This window comes from Odocoileus virginianus, chromosome 1 (genome assembly GCF_023699985.2).
Source record: "Odocoileus virginianus isolate 20LAN1187 ecotype Illinois chromosome 1, Ovbor_1.2, whole genome shotgun sequence".
Lineage (NCBI taxonomy): Eukaryota > Metazoa > Chordata > Mammalia > Artiodactyla > Cervidae > Odocoileus > Odocoileus virginianus.
In genome coordinates, this window is record NC_069674.1 from 22715689 (window position 1) to 22733664 (window position 17976).

Below are 17976 nucleotides of genomic sequence, written 5' to 3' on the forward strand. Positions count from 1 at the left end.
TACTGGGGACGGTCCAGGGTGCTTCTGATTTTGCCAAGTCTCTGGCTACAGAGAGCTGTCCCTTTCCTATGCTGGAGATGTCTGCTTTCATTTTAATTTTGCATGGTAACAGGACCAATCCCACATCATGTGAATTTGAAGTGTACACTCTCCCTTTGTGAGTATTAGAGTTAACATGCTCTTTTCTAGATTTTTGGAGTGCAAAATTTTGAGTGCAAAATTACTGTTTTGAATCAGAGAGCACACAACACACAAATTTTTAAATCCCAACTTTTTAAACACACTGCTTGGTTTCAGAAAGAGAAACAAGCCTTTTGTTGGCACAGATCTTAAGGGAACAGTACTAAAAAATATCAAAGATAGTCACACACACACACCCCCCCCGCAGTATTCATAGGGAACACACTCTGTCTTTCCCATATGCGGCATGGAAAACGGGGCCAGAATGATCCTGCAGAAACTTCCTGAAGAAAACAGGCAGGTCAGCCATTCCCAAGCCCTAGCCTGCTGCTGCAGAAAACCCTAGCCAGGGTGCCTGCGCTTCCTTCTCTGCTCCAAAGATCCTGTGCCTTTAGGGCAGCGTAAGCGTGTAGCCCCCTCCAGGGGCTCGAGGAGTCCACGGGGCTGGGTCCTGGCACGGGGCCCATCTGGCAGAAAGACTCCATTTATCAACCCAGAAGTCGCTAGAGCCAAATCCTAGCGCACCCCCCACCCACTGTCCCCCAGTTAATCATCTTTCCCCTTCTGCGTCTGCTTCCCCTCCCCCCAACCCCAGCCCCGGAGCCACCCGTGAACCTCTTCCATAGGGGATTCCAGGATCTGCATCATTCAAGCAGCTTTTGAAAACAAAAACCACCTAACCGAGGGGGAGGTCTTTGTTCTTTCACCGGGTTTACTCGGTTTGCGGAATTCAATTCCCACCTGTACCCCAGGTCTGCACATTTCTCCTTCCAGTACTGGGAGCGGGGCCTCTTCAGTCCTGCAGACTTGTGTTCCTGACCCTGTGCTAAGCACTCTCCCTGCATTTTATCTTAGATAAGTCTCACAGGAACCCTCTGGGCTAGGTGGCGTTATCCCTGTTTTACAGATGGAAAGAGCTGAGGTACATGGAATAACGTGCCCAGGGTTTTACAGCTAATAGATGGGCATAGCTAGGTTTTGAGCTCAAGTCGGTTTTAAATTGAAGCCCTAAATTTTCATTGTTGTTCTTAATGGAGCAAGAATAAGAACAATAGTAATACTGAGCAAAGTATTTTCTCCAAACTACTTTCAGAAGCAGACCTGACGATTAACAGTTCTGTGATCTTCAGCAAGTTTCTTAAGCCTTTTTCAGTCAATTCCATACCTACAAAACGAAGCTGAAAACATAGCTATTGAGAATAAATGACTTAATATATGTAAAGCCCTTAGAATACCAAGTGGCACGTATGATTAACCCTTCAATATTTTGTCTTGTTTTGCATTTCTTTTCCCATCACCTCCATTCACAAGTGAGGTCGGTTTAGAAAAGCTGAGGAACTAATTAGTCCAGATTGCTGGGTGTAGACCCTATGGTGCAAACCCTATAGCGCAGACCTGCTCATAAACCATGCGCGATGCTGACCCGCCCGCAAGTGAGTTGCACCTGGCAGGTAGGAGACGCGCTCCTCAGGCTTTGCAACAAAACGCTCTGCAGCCGGGAGGCCTGGAGCGCTCTTGGAGAACACACAGCCTTGGGGGCCTTCTAGCTCTGATTCTGAGTAAAGAGGAACTCGGCAGTGTTGGGGGATCCCGCCAGACCCGCCTCAAAAGTATCGCGGGAGACACCTGCGCTCCCGGGCGGGCGGCCGGGCCAGAGGGCCGGGGGCGGTCTGGTGCCGGGAATCACCCCAGCTACCGCGCCTCCCGGCGCTCACGCTCACATCCCCCCTCCCCTCCGCCCCGAGCAGCCCGCCAGGAGCCCGGAGCCCGGAGCCGGGAGCCGGGAGCTGGGAGCCGGGAACCGGCCGCGCTCCCCCGCCCGCCGCGCGCTAGGGCGGAGTTTCCTCCTCGGCTCATTGTTCTCCGCCCAGCGCCGCCCCGCCCGCGCGCTCCTGGGGAAGGGGAGGGGATGGGGCGGGGGCCGGCGCGGACGGGACCGGAGTCGCCGCAGCCGCCGGCCGGGCCGCAGCCGCGCAGACACAGCCCGCGACGCAGCCGCCTGCGCTCCTCTGCCGCCTGGCTCGGCGCCTCGGCCGGCTCTGCCGCAGCGGCCGCGAGGAGGGGCCACAGGGGCGCGACTCGGGACGCTCGGGCCAGCGCCCGGCCGTCGGAGCCACCGCCAGGCCTCCCGGAGAGGCGCCCACACGCTCCCGCCGTCCGGACCCTTGGCCAAGCCCGCAGCCACCTGCTCCGCGCCCGCGCCCAGGACACGATGCGCTCCGCGCTGGTGCTCTCGGCGTTTTTGCTGCTGCTGCCGCTCTCCAGTAATGGTGAGTGATGGTGGCTCGGGCTCTGCCGGGACTCCCCTTGTGCGGGTGCGCCCCCGGCCAGGCCCGCTGCTGGGAAACGCGCCCTGCCTCGTGGCGGGACCCGGGAGCAGCCCCTGCGCGCACTACCAGCCGGGGCCACACGCGGAGCCCTGACCTTGCACCAGCCAGGCCCCTTCCCACTCCCGGAGAACGCCGCAGGTGCCGGGATCCGAGCGTGGGTCGTCCGGGTCTCCATGCGGGTGGAGTTGCGATGGGTTCTGTTCGGACAAACAGGGGCGCGGGGGCGCTGGGTGGGCTCGCGGTCCCAGAGTCGGGACTTGGGGCACCGCGAGACTCCACGCTTCCGCTGGACCCCCAGCGTCTGATCACTTTTTTCTCCGCGTTGGAGCGGATAAGGGACGGTATTGTGTCGCCGTTAACTCCAGGCAGAGCGGCAGGCTGGGAGCTTATGATGAAGTCCCCGAAGCAGGTGACAAACCTCCAGTAACGGCCCTTGAGGCCATGTGTTTCGCGTTCTGCCGAGTTGTTTTTCCGAGCTTCGTGTGCTCACTCAGCTCACTTGAACCTGTGCTGGGGCAGGTGGAAAGGGAATAAGTGGATTTTCCACAATCCCAGACTCACCTGAGTGGGGCCCCTGCCTCCAGGGCACCAAGGGAACAACCCCCTTCTCTGTGCATGGCCAAGAAGGTGAGAGTTCCTCCCAGCCCTTTGTAGAGAAAAGAATTTCTCTCTCATGAAACGGGCTTGGACTGTGCCATAGAAACATCTCCCGTATTTCTTCTAAAGGTGAGAGTCTGGTGGGACCGGTACTGTCTCAGAGTCCCTAGGAACAGCTAGGAGTCTCAGCCCCAGGAGAAAGAAGCATTTCTTTCTTGCCCACCTTAGCAGGTGTCTGCAGGGAGAAAGAGCCCTGTTTCCATTCTACAGTCAGGACTGTAGTGAGTCAAGACAGAGAGGGGACCTTCTTCTTGGTAGGTGCTGCCTTTGGGACTAAAGTCTCAGGGGAAGGGTGGGGTGGCATGGCAGTGCAGTCTATTTTCTTCATCACAGGGCACTGTGCTTGTGGGAAGGGGCTGGCGCTCAAGGAGCAAGTAGGTTTGGGCATCCTCCAGGGAGCGGCCCTGAGACTCCACAGCCTGGCCTGAAAAGAGTGAGTGGGTGAAGGGGTGACGCCTAGAGGAGGGATTCCAGTGTGAGGAACAGTAAGGACAGTTCTGAGGATGGTAGTCACCGCAGATTTGCACAACCTGCAGGGTTGGGAAGATGCAGGAGTGGGGCGTCTCTCCTCAGCCCTGCTCTCAGGTGGATGGACCTCAGTGTGGACCCGACGCTCACCCTTTCTGCTAGAAACCTCCTAGCACCATCCAGAAGGGCGATGGGCTGTGTCAGGAAGGCTGGGGTAGTTCCCAGTGCCTCTGAGCTTCAGGAGGCTGAGCTTGAAGGAGAAGGTGGAGGCTGTGGGATGAGACCTCTGTTCCTCTGTCCTAAGAGGCCACTCTGTCTGGAGCCACCCATAAAATGGGAAGAGCTCCAAGCCCAACTCCTTACTGGCTTCGAGGCTGGAACTGTCTTCCTTGGTACCTGTGCACTACCCAGAAACCCTGTCTCTTCCAAGAAGCCCTCCGCAAGCCTAGCATGGGGCATGGAGTATGGTAGGAACTCCATCTGTGGTAAAGAAAAGAGGAACCAGAACCCTGCTTCCTCTCCCACCAGCAGATCACCTGGACTTTCTGAGCCCAGGTCTCCAGTTCCTAAAATGCTACTATGGTATGCAGTGATAATGGGAAGTGCTTTGAAGAGTGTTAGCTGGCAAGGGACTATCACTATTAATAGTATTATTTGCTATGTTGAGACCAGAGAAGGCTGACGGGTGCAGGCTTGGTGTTTAGTGGCTGTGGCAGAGTTAGGAAGCTCCCCTGGAGAAGGGCATGGCAACCCACTCCAGTATTCTTGCCTGGAGAATCCCATGGACGGAGGAGCCTGGCGGGCTATCGTCCATGGGGTTGCAGAGAGTTGGACATGGCTGAGCATGCCATAGGGACCCAGTAAAGACTGCTCGCTCTCTGCTCTTCTGAAGGTGTGGCTGGCTGAGTTGCAGTCATCTGGGAGGGTGAACCCCCAAACTGCTGAAGTCCTGTGATTTAGTTCTAAGCAAGGTTTCAAGTAGAACAAGCGAATTATATCCAACAGGGCCCTGGGAGCTTACCTTCTATTGTAGGTGGGTCACACAGCATCAGCAGCATCCAACCCGGTGCCGACAACCCATTAGACCCTTTTCTGGTTTGATATCCACTTGGTTGAACCATATGGCAAATTGTACCTCTCAACCTGTTTCTGCATCTGTAAGATGGAATGAAAGAGCTGGGGAACATCCAGTGTCACTGTGACATTTCTGGGCTTTTGCCGAAAGGACAGGTTGACTGAGCACTGTCTTAAGGGTCTGATTATGTCATTCGATGGATGAATCTTAGGCAAGGAAAAGGCAGCTAGAGGTGGTTGAAAACACTGGAACTTTGGATCAGACAGGCTTATATGACCGAAGACCAGATAGTGAACCTCTTTGAGTCTGTAAAAAATAACAACAAATCTCCATCTTGCAGGTTGTTCTGAAAAATGAGAGATAACATATTAATGAGTTTGACGTTGTGCCCAGCTCACTATCAGAACTCAAAAACTCCTGGCTATTATGATTAATAAACCGTACATCCTCTGCCCCCAGCATCAGGATTCTGCTAATGTTTGTGGGTGTCCATTGCTAAGCAGTAATAAAAAAAACTGAAGCTTAAAGTGCCACGTGGTGTGGGAAAGGGCAGCATGTGTGGAGAAAGTGGCAGGATTTGGGAAGGGGTGATTTGGGCAAAGTGAGGCTGGGATTATAAAGGGATTTTATTTTATTTTTAGTTAATTAATTAATTTTTTGGCCACCCCATGGGACATGTGGATCAAATCAGTGCTCTCTGCTTTGGGAGCACAGTCTTAACCACTGGACCACCAGGGAAGTCCTATACAGGGATTTTAAAATAAAAGGGTCAGCAGGGGGTGGGAGAATCCTTCCTAGGGTGGCCCGAGGCAGAATGAATTGCAGGGTGTAGCGAAGACACAGATCAGAAGCTGGGGATATGATGGGGGCTTCTTGAGGTGAGGGGGTCAGTGAGCTGCAGGGAGGCTTTGGGGAGGAGATGAACGTTCAGAGCCCAGAAAGAACATTCCATGGGGTGGGGTTGGGGACAGCGGGGGTTCCGGTGAGGTGCTGTTCGGGCTTTGAGGCGGGAGTGAGCTTGAGGTGGGGGCGGTACTGGGAGGAGACTGGTTCCAGCAGGCTGAGAGGGCGGAGCGGAGGGCTGGGGAGGTGGAGGGAAGACTCCCAGGGACACCAGGTGGCCGCTTGGCCAGAGCTGCAGGGTGTGGCTATCAGAGGGACAGAGTGGGGAGCTTGGCGAGCCCAGGAGGGCCCTCTGGGGGTCGCCCCGGACCTAGAGAAGGCAGCGCACAGAGGTGGGGGGAGAGGCAGCCCCTCCTTTGCTTTTTTTCCTCACGATTTGGAGGGAGAAGAAAGGGTCCTGCTGAGTAGGGTTTTGATATCTCTGCCCCAGCTTTGGAAGCCCAGAAAGGAAAGGAATTCCACCTGAGGTGAATCCCCTGGGTGGGGAGGGCTGGAGCATTAACCCCGTCCATCCTCGGGTGTCACCTCTGCCGAGCTTTCCTAGAGGGAACCCAGTCCTGTTCCAGGGTCTGTGAGGGCGTCTCCTCCCCCACTCGGGGAGCCCCTCAGGGCAGAGCCCATAGCATGTTCATCCCTCCTCCGGGGCCCAGTGCAGCACCGGGCACTGAGCTTAGGAATTGTTATTTGGACTGGGAAACGAGGGGAACTGGCCCCAACCCCTGGCTTTTCAGGCTGTCCGGAAGGGGGAGGCATGAGGCCAGCTCGAACCCCGGTGGTGATGCTGGCCACCTGGCTCTTTCTGCAGCAGCTAGAGCCGGTGGAAGCAACCGCAGAGGTTCGGGACTTCCAGGCTTGGGAATACAGACCAGCCAGGCGGCTGCTGTGAGGACCACTCAGCTCCTAAGGGAAGTGAAAGGAACCCTCTGGACAGCGCTGGGCACTTCTTGGGAGGGGCGTCGGAATGTAGAAGACCCTTACCCCAGGAAGGGCGAGCTTCTTCACACCCCCGGGGGTCCTCTGCAGGTCTGCTGAGTACAAGCTCGAGCCGGAGCGGACGGCCTCCCACGTCCCTGGAGGAGAGTGACCACCCTCTGCCCACTCCCTGCCCAGCCATCCCAGCCCAAGCCTGCCTAGAGACTTCATCAGATTGAGAGGAGGCTGGAGCTCTGCCCTTAGCTCTAGGCTTACTTCCTAGCCCTGCCCACCGTGTAGAATGCAGGGCAGGGGGCTCGGCGGGGTGTCCGTGTCTTGTTTCATCCCGTCCCCGTGTAGTGGTGTGGGTCTCTGCTTGTCCTGTGTCCTGTCCACTTTGTGGGGCTGTTAGAACATCAGGTGGCAGAGGATCTCCACTCCTCAGGCCACACCGGGAGGTATCCACAGCTGTAGGTATTCTCTAGGGAAAGCCTTCAAGAAAATCTACACAAAAGATACATGGTAAGGAGCCTCCTATTTGCAACAGCGTAGACCATAAGATACCTTCAAGTAGGCAGCCTGCGGGCTGTTCAAAATAGAATTCAGTCGACAAAGGGTGGTTTCCACAGTACTTCTGAATAACCCAGAAAATCAGAGAACACATAAATCTAGAGCAGGGAGCCTTCTGGAAATCATCTTCTACACCCCCTCGTTTTTTCAGATGAGGGGATGAACTTGCTTAATAAGTTCCCTGGGACTCCCGCTGGTAGCTTCTTGGGGACATGTGTGCACGTGCGTGTCTGCAACCACAGGCACTAGTAAATGGGCTCATTCAAGGCTCATTCTTCCCTGGGCATTGGAGAAACTCCCTCCAACCCTGTGAAGACAGGGCTGCATGGTTGGTGGTGACATCTCTGCTGGGTGCCCAGACTCTCTCCCCACCCCTCCACTGGCCAGGTAAACTGAGGCTTGGAGCCACTTTGTCACTCAAGAGTTAGGCTCCCCTGTCACAGCACTGGCCCCACGCGTTGTGACTGCGTGTCTTGTCTCCCATTGCCTGGGTGCCTCTGGTATCCGCAGCATGGAGTCAGAATCCAGAACAAAGAGCAGGTGAGAAGTGATTGTCCGAGGACTAGTGCACAAATGCAGCAGCATCTACAGATTCAGGAGTGGCCCCTCCCCACATGTCCCCCCCCCACGCGCCCCCTCCCCACACGCCCCTATCCCATGCGCCCCCCCACGCGCCCCCTCCCCACGTGCCCCCACCCCACGTGCCCCTCCCCACGCAGCCCCATCCCACACGCCCCCACCCCACGTGCCCCCTCCCCACGCGTCCCCACCCCGTGCTCTCATGCAGGCGCTGCCGTGGCCCACTCCCACAGCCGGCACAGATCCCCAGCCTCTTGGCCTCCCAGCCACCCATCCTCCCACTGTCCCCGCCCCTTGCCCTGGCACGCACCACCACCACCCTCTCTTCCTTTGTAGCCTTACCCCCCTCGGGTCAGCCACCTCCAACTTCCCTAGGGCCAGGGCACAGGGTGGCACCCTGTCCGCCAATTGTCATGGCCGGAAGGCTGTGGGCCTCAGCCCAGAGGGGAGAGAGTGTGGAGGGACGTCCATGTGGGGCTGGCCATGCAGCTCCGGCTTGGGGTGCAGAGGACCCTCTCAGAGCTGGACCCCTGGAGATGCATGGGCTGACCTGGGAGCCCACAGTTGTCTGACCTCTAACCTTCCAGGTCAGGTCAGCATGGAAGGGACAGTGGGAAGGCCAGGACACTTTGTAATTCTTCAACTGAACGTAGGCAAGGTGGGGTTGAAGCCATGCCCCCTCTGCAGCAGAAATTCATGGAGCTCTGTCCGAGGGATCCCTCCATCTCCATCTGGTCTGATTCCTGTGCTAATCTGCTTGGATCCTGCTGATTGGAGTGAGTTTCCAGCCAGGGCCACAGAACTTGCCTATGGACAGCCTCTATCGCACAGATTATTCCAGAGATGGGAAATGGAGACCCCAGGCACCAAGGGCCACAGTAGATTACATAAGCAGCTCTTATTCCCAATGTCCACCTGCCTCATCTGCCATTTCCTTCAGCTCTCCACTGCAATGCCACCTCCTCAGAGAAGCTTTCGGGCCTCCACACCCCCATCCCTTCTCCCCTGAGACTTTTCTCCATATCGCCTGATGGGCATGCATTTCTTTGTCTTTCCCCTGAGTTCCACAAGGGCAGGGACTTCTGCTGGTTAGTGCTATAGCCATAGCACCCACAATAGTACCTGGCACATAGTAGGTATTCAATAAGTATTTGCTGAGTGAGTGAGTGAGCAAGAGGCAGAGCGAGCTGCATTAGAACCTGAAATCTTGTCTGCCAGTTCTGGCTTTCCAGCTATGAGGCTCCTGACCTGACTCCAGAAGAGAGGCGGGTAGTGGGGAGGCTGGCCTCATCCGTGGAGGAATGGATGCAGAGACAGGAGGGCGAGCTGCCTTGTGGTCCAAGGTGGCTACTCAGGCTCCAGTTGTCAGGAGAAAAGAACAAGAAGGCTGCAGCTCTTCTGCTAGAAACCACACACACCCCATCCAGTTGCAGTTTGTTGAATGAAACCTGGTCCTATGGTCACATGTAGCTGCAAGGGAAGCGGGAGGAGCAAGCTTTATTTCAGGCAGACATGTGCCTAACCAACAAACAGTGCTTTTGTTGTGAAGAAGTGAAGGATGATGGATATTGGAATAGGTCCCTGGCACATGGTATCATAGTCCTGCTCACTGGTTTTCTCTGCCCTCAGTCCTCATCTTGCAGTAAGGTCAAATTTGCATCTATCTGCACAAGTGAAACGAGCAGCTGGCCCCCATGACCTGAGGCTTTGCCACCTTCTGGCTCAGCCAGCTATGCCTTGGACCTTGTTTTTTGTGGCTCCAGCCTTTTCGTATTGATGGAGCAGCTCCTTGTGATGCTCAGGGAAACCCAGCTCCCTCCCTGTCCAGTCGCTCAGCCACGAGCTGCACCAGTGAGCCAGGTGCCCTGGGGTCATCCCGTGAGCAGGGCCTCAGCCAGGGCAAGCATGGGGGGGCTCCTGTCCCCCACGTTTCTCTGGATGGGAAAGAGGAATGTCTGTGCCCCACGCTCCTCTTCCCACCTCAGCAAGGCTAGTGCAGGGCAGGGGGAGGTACCGTTCTCAGGACTTTGGTCCATGGACACTTGTGAGGACAGCAGCTGGAGGCCAGTCACACTGGAACCCAGCGGAGAGGTTCTGTGAACTGTTTTAGGGGCCTCCAAGAGGTTGGGGTGCACTCCTGGTGGGGAAATCTAAGACTAGGTCAGTTTGGAGGGATCCAATTCATATCCCATTCACTTGGTGAGACTCTGCATTTATCTGTTCTATAGGGTTGGTCTCCACAAAAAAAGTCCTTTGAGAGAAGTTCTGTCTATAGTCAAAGAGGAGAAAAATAGAAATCTCCTGGCATAATGCCCTAGGCTTCAAAGTCAGAAGCTCGAATCCCAAGTGGCTGAGTAGTAAAGAATCCACCTGTCAATGCAGGGGTTCTCTGGGTCGGGAAGATTCCCTGGAGAAGAAAATGGCAACCCACTCCAGTATTCTTGTCTGGAGGGTTCCGTGGACAGAGGAGCCTGGCAGGCTGCAGCCCGTGGGGTCACAGAGCTGGACATGACTGAGCAGCTGAGTGCATTGTCGCTTACTAGCCTTGTGATTCCAGACTTGTTTCCCGGACTCTGTTTCCTCCTGCCTTCCTCGGTGAGGGTTGAATATTTCATATGTCATGTCAGTGATGGGCCTGACGTACTTTAGTTTTATTTCTTTGATTGGCTTCAGCTCTAGCCCAAGGTGAGGTGTGATGAAACAGACCCTGCCACTGCCCCCTCCCAAACTGGTGCATCTGCCATGGCCTCGCTGGGCTGAGCTTTCTTCTCCGTGACTTTTTCCCACTGAGCCACTGCAGCCAGGCCACTCAGGATGAGGGCCCCGGTTCTGTGGGATTAGTTTTACACCATGGTCCTGGATGAGGGTGGTTGGGGTGTGCTTAGCTAAGAAGGATCTCTGATGGTCAGGTCCCTTCCTTCCTAGTTCCCACCCAGGTGTTCCTCACCCCACCCTTAGAGGGCACTGCCCTTCACTTTTGGGCTTCAAGTCAAAACAGGCTTTCCTGAAGCCCCTTAGATCCTGACCCTGGCAGCTTCCGAGGTTCTTCTGCCCATCACGCTGTGAAATGGAGTCTCCCATCACATGGCTATTTTTCCTTCAAATTTTATTTAGCTATAGCTGATTTCGATATTGAGTTATTTTCAAGTGGACACTTCAGATTCTTTCCATTAGAGGTTATCAATTAAACGTAGTTCCCTGTGTTTTTACAGGAGGTCCTTGTTCTTTATTTTTCATACAGTGGTGCTTATGCTTAGTTGCTCAGTTGTGTCTGACTCTTGGCGACCCCATGGGCTGTAGCCCTCCAGGCTCCTCTGTCCATGGGATTGATTCTCCAGGCAAGAATCCTGGAGTGGGTTGCCATGCCTTCCTCCAGGGGATCTTCCCAACCCAGGGATTGAATCCACATCTCCTGCTTTGCAAGCAGAGTCTTTATCCACTGAGCCACCCAGGAAGCCTTTAGTCATTCAGTGGTGTCCAACTCTTTGCGACCCTATAGACTAGCCCACCAGGTTCCTCTGTCCCTGAAATTCTCCAGGCTAGAGTACTGCAATGGATAGCCATTCCCTTCTCCAGGGGATCTATAGTGATGCATATCTATTAATCCCATATTCCTAATTTTAGCCTCCCTCCCCCTCTTCCCCTTTGGTAATTGTAAATTTGTTTCCTCTGTCTGTGAGTCTGTTTCTGCTTTGTAAATAAATTGATTTGTACTATTTTCTAGATTACACATAGAAATGATAAATAATCTTTGTCAGACTTAGTATGAGAATCTCTTGGTGCAAATGGCATTATTTCATTCTTTTATAGTTGAGTAGTTATCCACTGCATGTATATATATAATACACACACACACACACACACACACACACACAACATTTAGGTTGCTTCCTGTCTTGGCTATTGTGAATAGTGCATTTTCTCTCTCTTTTTTTTTTACCTTGGATAAGTGCTCCTCCCACCACCCATGGTCCACTACCCTGTCCAGGACGTGGGTCTGAATCTCTCCGTCTCAGTAGCTTCCTTTCTTCATCCATCCTCACCCTGACTCTGCGCCAAACTCCCAGCTACTCTAGCCAAGCCAACCAGTGAAGCATGCCGTTGGTCTTTCCACAGCCACCTCTATATTTTCTTTCTCCAGGGAGGGATGGAGGGGAGGCCCAGGGGTTTACAATCCAGCCTCTGATGAAAATCAGGCAACCAAGTAGTTCCTCACAAAGCAAGAGGTAGGAGGAAGGTAGGAACTCCTCCCGGAGCTGCCTTTGGTTTTCTCCACAATAAATGCCTGTGGGCCATGACCCCGTGCCTCTGTTTACTGAGATGGTAAATCTGGGCTAGCACCATATGGGCTTTTTTTTTCCTGTCACATTTCAGTGAAATGAGCTGTGTCACAAACTATCCAAAAAAACACTAATACTCCTCAAAATATTAATAACTATGCTCTCAGTAAATGTTTGATAAATGAATAAAATATTGTTTTATGAATAAAAGGGAGCCATGATCCAAAAAGTTTGGGAAATTCTGCCTACTCTGCTCCCCTTGGTGGAAAGTCAACACATACTAGGATCTGAAGTGGTCTGAGGGGGCCCTCATTACTTTTGTTTAACCCTGAGTTCCTCAGGCACACGTTAACCATGGAACCTTTTCCTCTTCTCCTTCCTCTTTTTAATAGAACATCTATTGGGGGGATGCCAACGTGAAGGTAGTGACCAACTGTCCCAGTTTACCCAGGATTGAGAGATGGTCTGGGATGGGTGGGTGACTTTCAGAGCCAAAACCCAGACAATCCTATGTAAAGATCTGTGTGTGTGCTCAGTCATGTCCAACTGACTCTTTGTGACCATGGGCTGTAGCCCCCCAGGCTCCTCTGTCCATGGGATTCTCCAGGCAAGAATACTGCAGTGGGTTGCCATTCCCTTCTCCGTGAAATCTTCCCGACCCAGGGATCAAACCTGTGTCTCTTAAGTCCCCTGCATGGCAGGCAGATTCCTTACCACTGTGCCACCTGAGAAGCCCGTGTAAAGACCTGGACCAGGTCAAATGTAAAAACACAACTAGCTGTGTCTGGGGTGTTGCAAAGCAAGATCTTCTATTTATTTATTACTTATTTGTGTATTTATTTGGCTGCCCCGAGTCTTAGTTACAGCACACATTATCTTCACTGTGGCACTTGGCTTCCAGAGTGCAAGGGCTCAGTAGTCGCCTCCATGGAATGTGGGATCTTAGTTCCCCAGCTGGGCATCAAACCCGCATCCCCTGCACTGGAAGGCAGATTCTTAACCAGTGGGCCCCCAGGGAAGTCCCCTAAGCAAGATCTTCTTGATGTGGTGATGGAGCGGGAGCAGGCCCTGCTTCCTCAGGGGCTTCATCGGACACTGCCTGGGGGGCTGTGGCCACTAGGAAAGCTGCTGTACCTGAGTCTGGTCAGGATGAGTGGCATTCAAGGCGACTGGCCTCTCCTGGGTGCTTAATGGTCAAAGCGTTTCTCAGATGGAAGTTGGAGGCATCATGAGGACTGTGGTTGCGCGTGTTTCTGATGTTGACCTTTCTACTCCAATGCAAGCAAACATTGTTTGCCGGTTGCTTCCAGCTTCTTTCCTGTTGTGCCTCTGCCCCTGCTGTTTTGAGCCCCCTGACCCTGACATCATGACTTCTCCATTTCCAATTCGATCTGAGTCTGTCATCCTGTCTCGAGTCTTGGAGAAGGGGGCTTCCAGAGCCAGCACCCTAAAATGGCTCATCAGAGGCAGTGATGCTGGGACTTTCCACTCAGTGCTGAGATCTCATCCACCCTCAGGCTGTCATTTTCCTGGGATTCAGGGAACCAAATGGCTGAAAGGAGTGTGTTTTGTCTGCTGAGTCACCTTCTTGCCTGTGCTTCCCAAGCTGCCACTGGCAGGTGAGGCCCCTGCCTTCTCCCAGGCAGGTCCATGAGCTGGGAGCCCCTTGCTCAGGCAGGCTTAGTCCTGCACCCCAGCTCTAGGGGGCACTGCTGAGTAGTGTGGGCTGGGTCCCTGCCTTCCCACTGCTCTGTGCTGTCAGCCCACTCCCCAGGGCACCCCTTTACCAGAAGACCCTCAGAGCATCATGCAAGATTGCTTACCACCCGCCTCCCGCCCCCTTCCCCCCCCCCCCCCCCCCCACCTCGAGGTTATCCTGGTGTCAACTTCCCTGCAGACACAGTGGGTCAGGGCACTAGAGAGCTTGTGCTATGGACAGCTAGCTTTATGAGAGTCAGGCTCTTGTCTTCGCCTCCCCTCTCCCTCCCATCCCCCTTCCCCCTTCCCCCACTCCACCCTCCACCCTCCACCCCCCACCCCCGCATCCTGGGAGGTTGCAAGTAGCTGGAGAAACACTTTGGCTCTGCTATGAAGCCTGGGGGCAATCTGGAATCTGATCCTGACCACACAAATTCACATCTCTGAATTCCGTGGGCAGCTGTTTCAAGACACTACCTATAAGTGCCCCTGGGGTCTCCTGACAATTAAGGTAGGTGTGTGTGTGTGGGTGTGTACATGTGTTTTCTCATTTGTGAGTGAGGGGCTGTTACTTGGTGGTCTGAAAAGGACTGACTTGCCTGATGGTCTCAGCCCCAGAACTACTGGCATAATGGGAATGGATTCAAGCTTGTGGATCCATCCAGGAGGGCTTGGGGAGGGGGGAAACTGGGGAAGACTAGACATGGTAGCATGATGCTTTTGGGGATGGTGATGGAGGTGACGGGGTGGGGGGCTGTTCTCATCACAGTTGGTGGACAGCCAGTGACACCTTGAATTCCTGGAAAATGTGAACTGCTCTCTCCTCTTCATCTCAACCCAAGTCAGATGGTTTCTCCTCCCTGTCTGAAGGCAAGGAGGGGAAGCAGGAGCTAGAACCAGGAGCATAGGGGCATATGTCCCCCAGGATAGACAGCCACACTGGGAATTGGACTACAGAATTCTGGTTACCAAAGGAGTTGTGACCTGGTGCCCAGGACGATGACTATCTGTTTGCCCATCTCTCCCTTGTTGGATGGGGAATCCATGATTTCTAGGGTCCCTCTGGTCCTAACGGCTTCCTGGGTAGCTCAGCTGGTAAAGTATCTGCCTGCAATGTGGGAGACCCTGGTTCAATCCCTGGGTGGAGAAGTTCCCTTGGAGAAGGGATAGGCTATCCACTCCAGTATTCCTGGGCTTCCCTGGTAATCTGCCTGCAATGTGGGAGACCTGAGTTTGGTCCCTGGGTTGAGAAGATCCCCTGGAGAAAGCGAAAGGCTACCCACTCCAGAATTCCATGGACTGTATGGTCCATGGGGTTGCAGAGTTGAACACTGCAACATTGAGTGACTTTCACTTTCACTTTCTGATTCTGACAGTATGACCCAGGGATGCAGAGGAAAGTGATGTCTGCATGGCTTCTAGAGCAGAGGACATACTCAGAATAGCCATGGAGGACTGTATACTGAGCTGCATCCGGCCCTGTCTGCTCTGTAGCTCTCTGGCCCCTGCTTCCTCAGCCTGAGGAGTGGGCATCAGCTACTCCTCTGGCGGCATCTTTAGGCATGATGCTACCACTCTAAAGGCAAAGACCAGTCTATAAGGGACCGGCCTCTCTGAAACCCTATGGCCCTGGATGTGCCACCTCCAGAGCACTGCACCCACTTTGCAGATGGGAAAGTCAAGGCAGGAGGATCATGGTGGTTTACCAGAGTTGGTCTTCCACTTGAGTACTTCTGTCTTAGTGCTTGAGACGTAGGGGTACCAGAGACTCTTGGCCTAGACATCCAGGCTTCTGCACCCACTTGGAGGGTGGTGAGATGCAGGGAAGAGAGTGGGGAACAGCAGGGTCAGGAGCCTGTGAGGCCAAGGACAAGAGGTGGTGCCTTCTGTTCTCCACCTAGGAGAAGGAGCCCCGGGTCTGACTTCAGAATCACCCTGTGTGACCCAGGCAATCCTGAACCCTGTCCTGACCTTTGGAACCTTGGAGGGAAACATTTCATCTTGCTCCTAGTTTCTTCTGAAAAGAAGAGCTGTGAAATCACTACATGGGGTGTGGGTGTTCACACCTTCTGTTCTGACACGGAGCCTCCTTGGCTACTTCAGTTCAGTTCAGTTGCTCAGTCATGTCTCACTCTTTGTGACCCCGTGGACTGCAGCACGACAGGCCTCCCTGTCCATCACCAACTCCCGGAGCTTGCCCAAACTCATGTCCATCAAGTTGGTGATGCCATCCAACCAACCATCTCATCCTCTGTTGTACCCTTCTCCTCCTGCCTTCAGTCTTTCCCAGCATCAGGGTCTTTTCCAATGAGTCGGCTTTTTGCATCAGGTGGCCAAAGTATTGGAGTTGCAGCTTCAGCATCAGTTCTTCCAATGAATATTCAAGACTGATTTCCTTCAGGATTGACTGGTTTGATCTCCTTGCAGTCCAAGGGACTTGCAAGAGTCTTCTCCAACACCACAGTTCAAAAGCATCAATTCTTCGGCACTCAGCTTTCTTTATAGTCCAGCTCTCACGTCCATATATGACTACTGGAAAAACCATAGCTTTGCCTGAACAAGCCTTTGTTGGCAAAGTAATGCCTCTGCTTTTTAATACCCTATCTAGGTTTGTCATAGCTTTTCTTCCAAGGAGGAAGCGTCTTTTGATTTCATGGCTGCAGTCACCATCTGCAGTGATTTTGGAGCCCAAGAAAATAAAGTCTGTCACTGTTTCCATTGTTTCCACATCTATTTGCCATGTAGTGATGGGACCAGATGCCATGATCTTCACTTTTTGAATGCTGAGTTTTAAGCCAGCTTTTTCACTCTCCTCTTTCACTTTCATCAAGAGGCTCTTTAGTTTTTCTTCGCTTTCTGCCATAAGGGTGGTGTCATGAGGTTATTGATATTTCTCCCAGCAGTCTTGATTCCAGCTTGTGCTTCATCCAGCTCGGCATTTCACATGATGTACTCTGCATATAAGTTAAATAAGTAGGGTGACAGTATACAGCCTTGACGTACTCCTTTCCCAGTTTGGAACCAGTCTGTTGTTCCATGTCTAGTTCTAACTGTTGCTTCTTGACCTGAATACAGATTTCTCAGAAGGCAGGTAAGGTGGTCCCATCTGTTTAAGAATTTTCCACAGTTTATTGTGATCCACACAGTCAAAGACTTTGGCATAGTCAATAAAGCAGAAGTAGATGTTCTTCTGGAATGCTCTTGCTTTTTCAATGATCCAATGAATGCTGGCAATTGGATCTCTGGTTCCTCTGCCTTTTCTAAATCCTCTTGAACACCTGCAAGTTCTCAGTTCATGTACTGCTGAAGCCTGGTTTGGAGAATTTTGAGCATTACTTTGCTAGCATGTGAGATGAGTACAATTGTGTAGTAGCTTGAACATTCTTTGGCATTGCCTTTCTTTGGGATTGGAATGAAAACTGACCTTTTCCAGTTCTGTGGCCACTGCTGAGTTTTCCAAGTTTGCTGGTGTACTGAGTGCAGCACTTTCACAGCATCATCTTGCAGGATTTGAAACAGCTCAGCTGGGATTGACCCCTTGACTACTACTTTTTGGGGGTGACTTTCCAGTCATTTGGATACCTGGCTGTGGTCGGGCCTGACCCTGATTCCTGATTCACTTCCTAGGCGGGGTGAATAGGAAACTGAGCTTCCTTGACTGGGCTCTCTAAGGTCCAAACATGAGGACAACTTGGCTTTGTTTAAAAGGAACGTGGCTTTTAACTTTTCCTGCAGGCCTTGGTGGGGGACAGGGGGTGGGGCTCGCCCTCAATTGTTCGGCCATATTCATTTGGGAGGATTGTTTGTTCTTTTAAGCAGCACCCGACCAGACCCCCACTCCCCCCAGCCAGTCCTCCAACACCAAAGAAACCCAGATTTCCTGCTCTACAAGGGGAGGAGTAGTCTGCCTTTCCCCTGCCTCTCTGGGCCAAGTGCAGAGCAGAGTCATGGGTGATGGGGTTGGGGCTTTATTTAACCCACTTTGTAGAGTTAAGTGGGGTTTCAAGCGGGGAGCAGACTGACTTCAGCTTCTACCCACCCCCGCCCTCCCAAAGCGCTGCACATTTAGTCTGGGGACCGCGTTCTAACGTGGATTTTCCTGCAGCAAGAAAGATGCAGGTGTTATTCCTGGAAGGGGAGGCTTCTCTCCAGGACAGGAAAAAAAAAGTTTGGAAATTTGGAAAGCTGAGCCTGCAGCCTTCACCTTCAGCTTCCAGCAGGCGGAAACCTGTCATTCCCTGGGAAAATCACAGGCCGCCTTTCACAGAGCTTGCTCCCTGTCTCCCAGCGGCCACCACCGCACCGTTGGTGCGGGACTTCCCTC

The 17976-nt window shown here is 53.2% G+C and overlaps 1 protein-coding gene across 2 annotated transcripts in view; it reads left to right on the top strand.

Moving 5' to 3' along the window:
• The first annotated feature begins 2074 nt into the window (after positions 1–2074).
• The window catches only part of PODXL (podocalyxin like), a 50924-nt gene continuing 35022 nt past the window's right edge, over positions 2075–17976 (top strand). For both annotated transcript variants that reach the window (XM_020894370.2, XM_070465732.1), the window contains exon 1: positions 2075–2450. In XM_020894370.2, the coding sequence (XP_020750029.2) occupies positions 2090–2450 (361 nt within the window). In that variant the 5' untranslated portion in view covers positions 2075–2089. The remainder of the gene's footprint in view (positions 2451–17976) is intronic.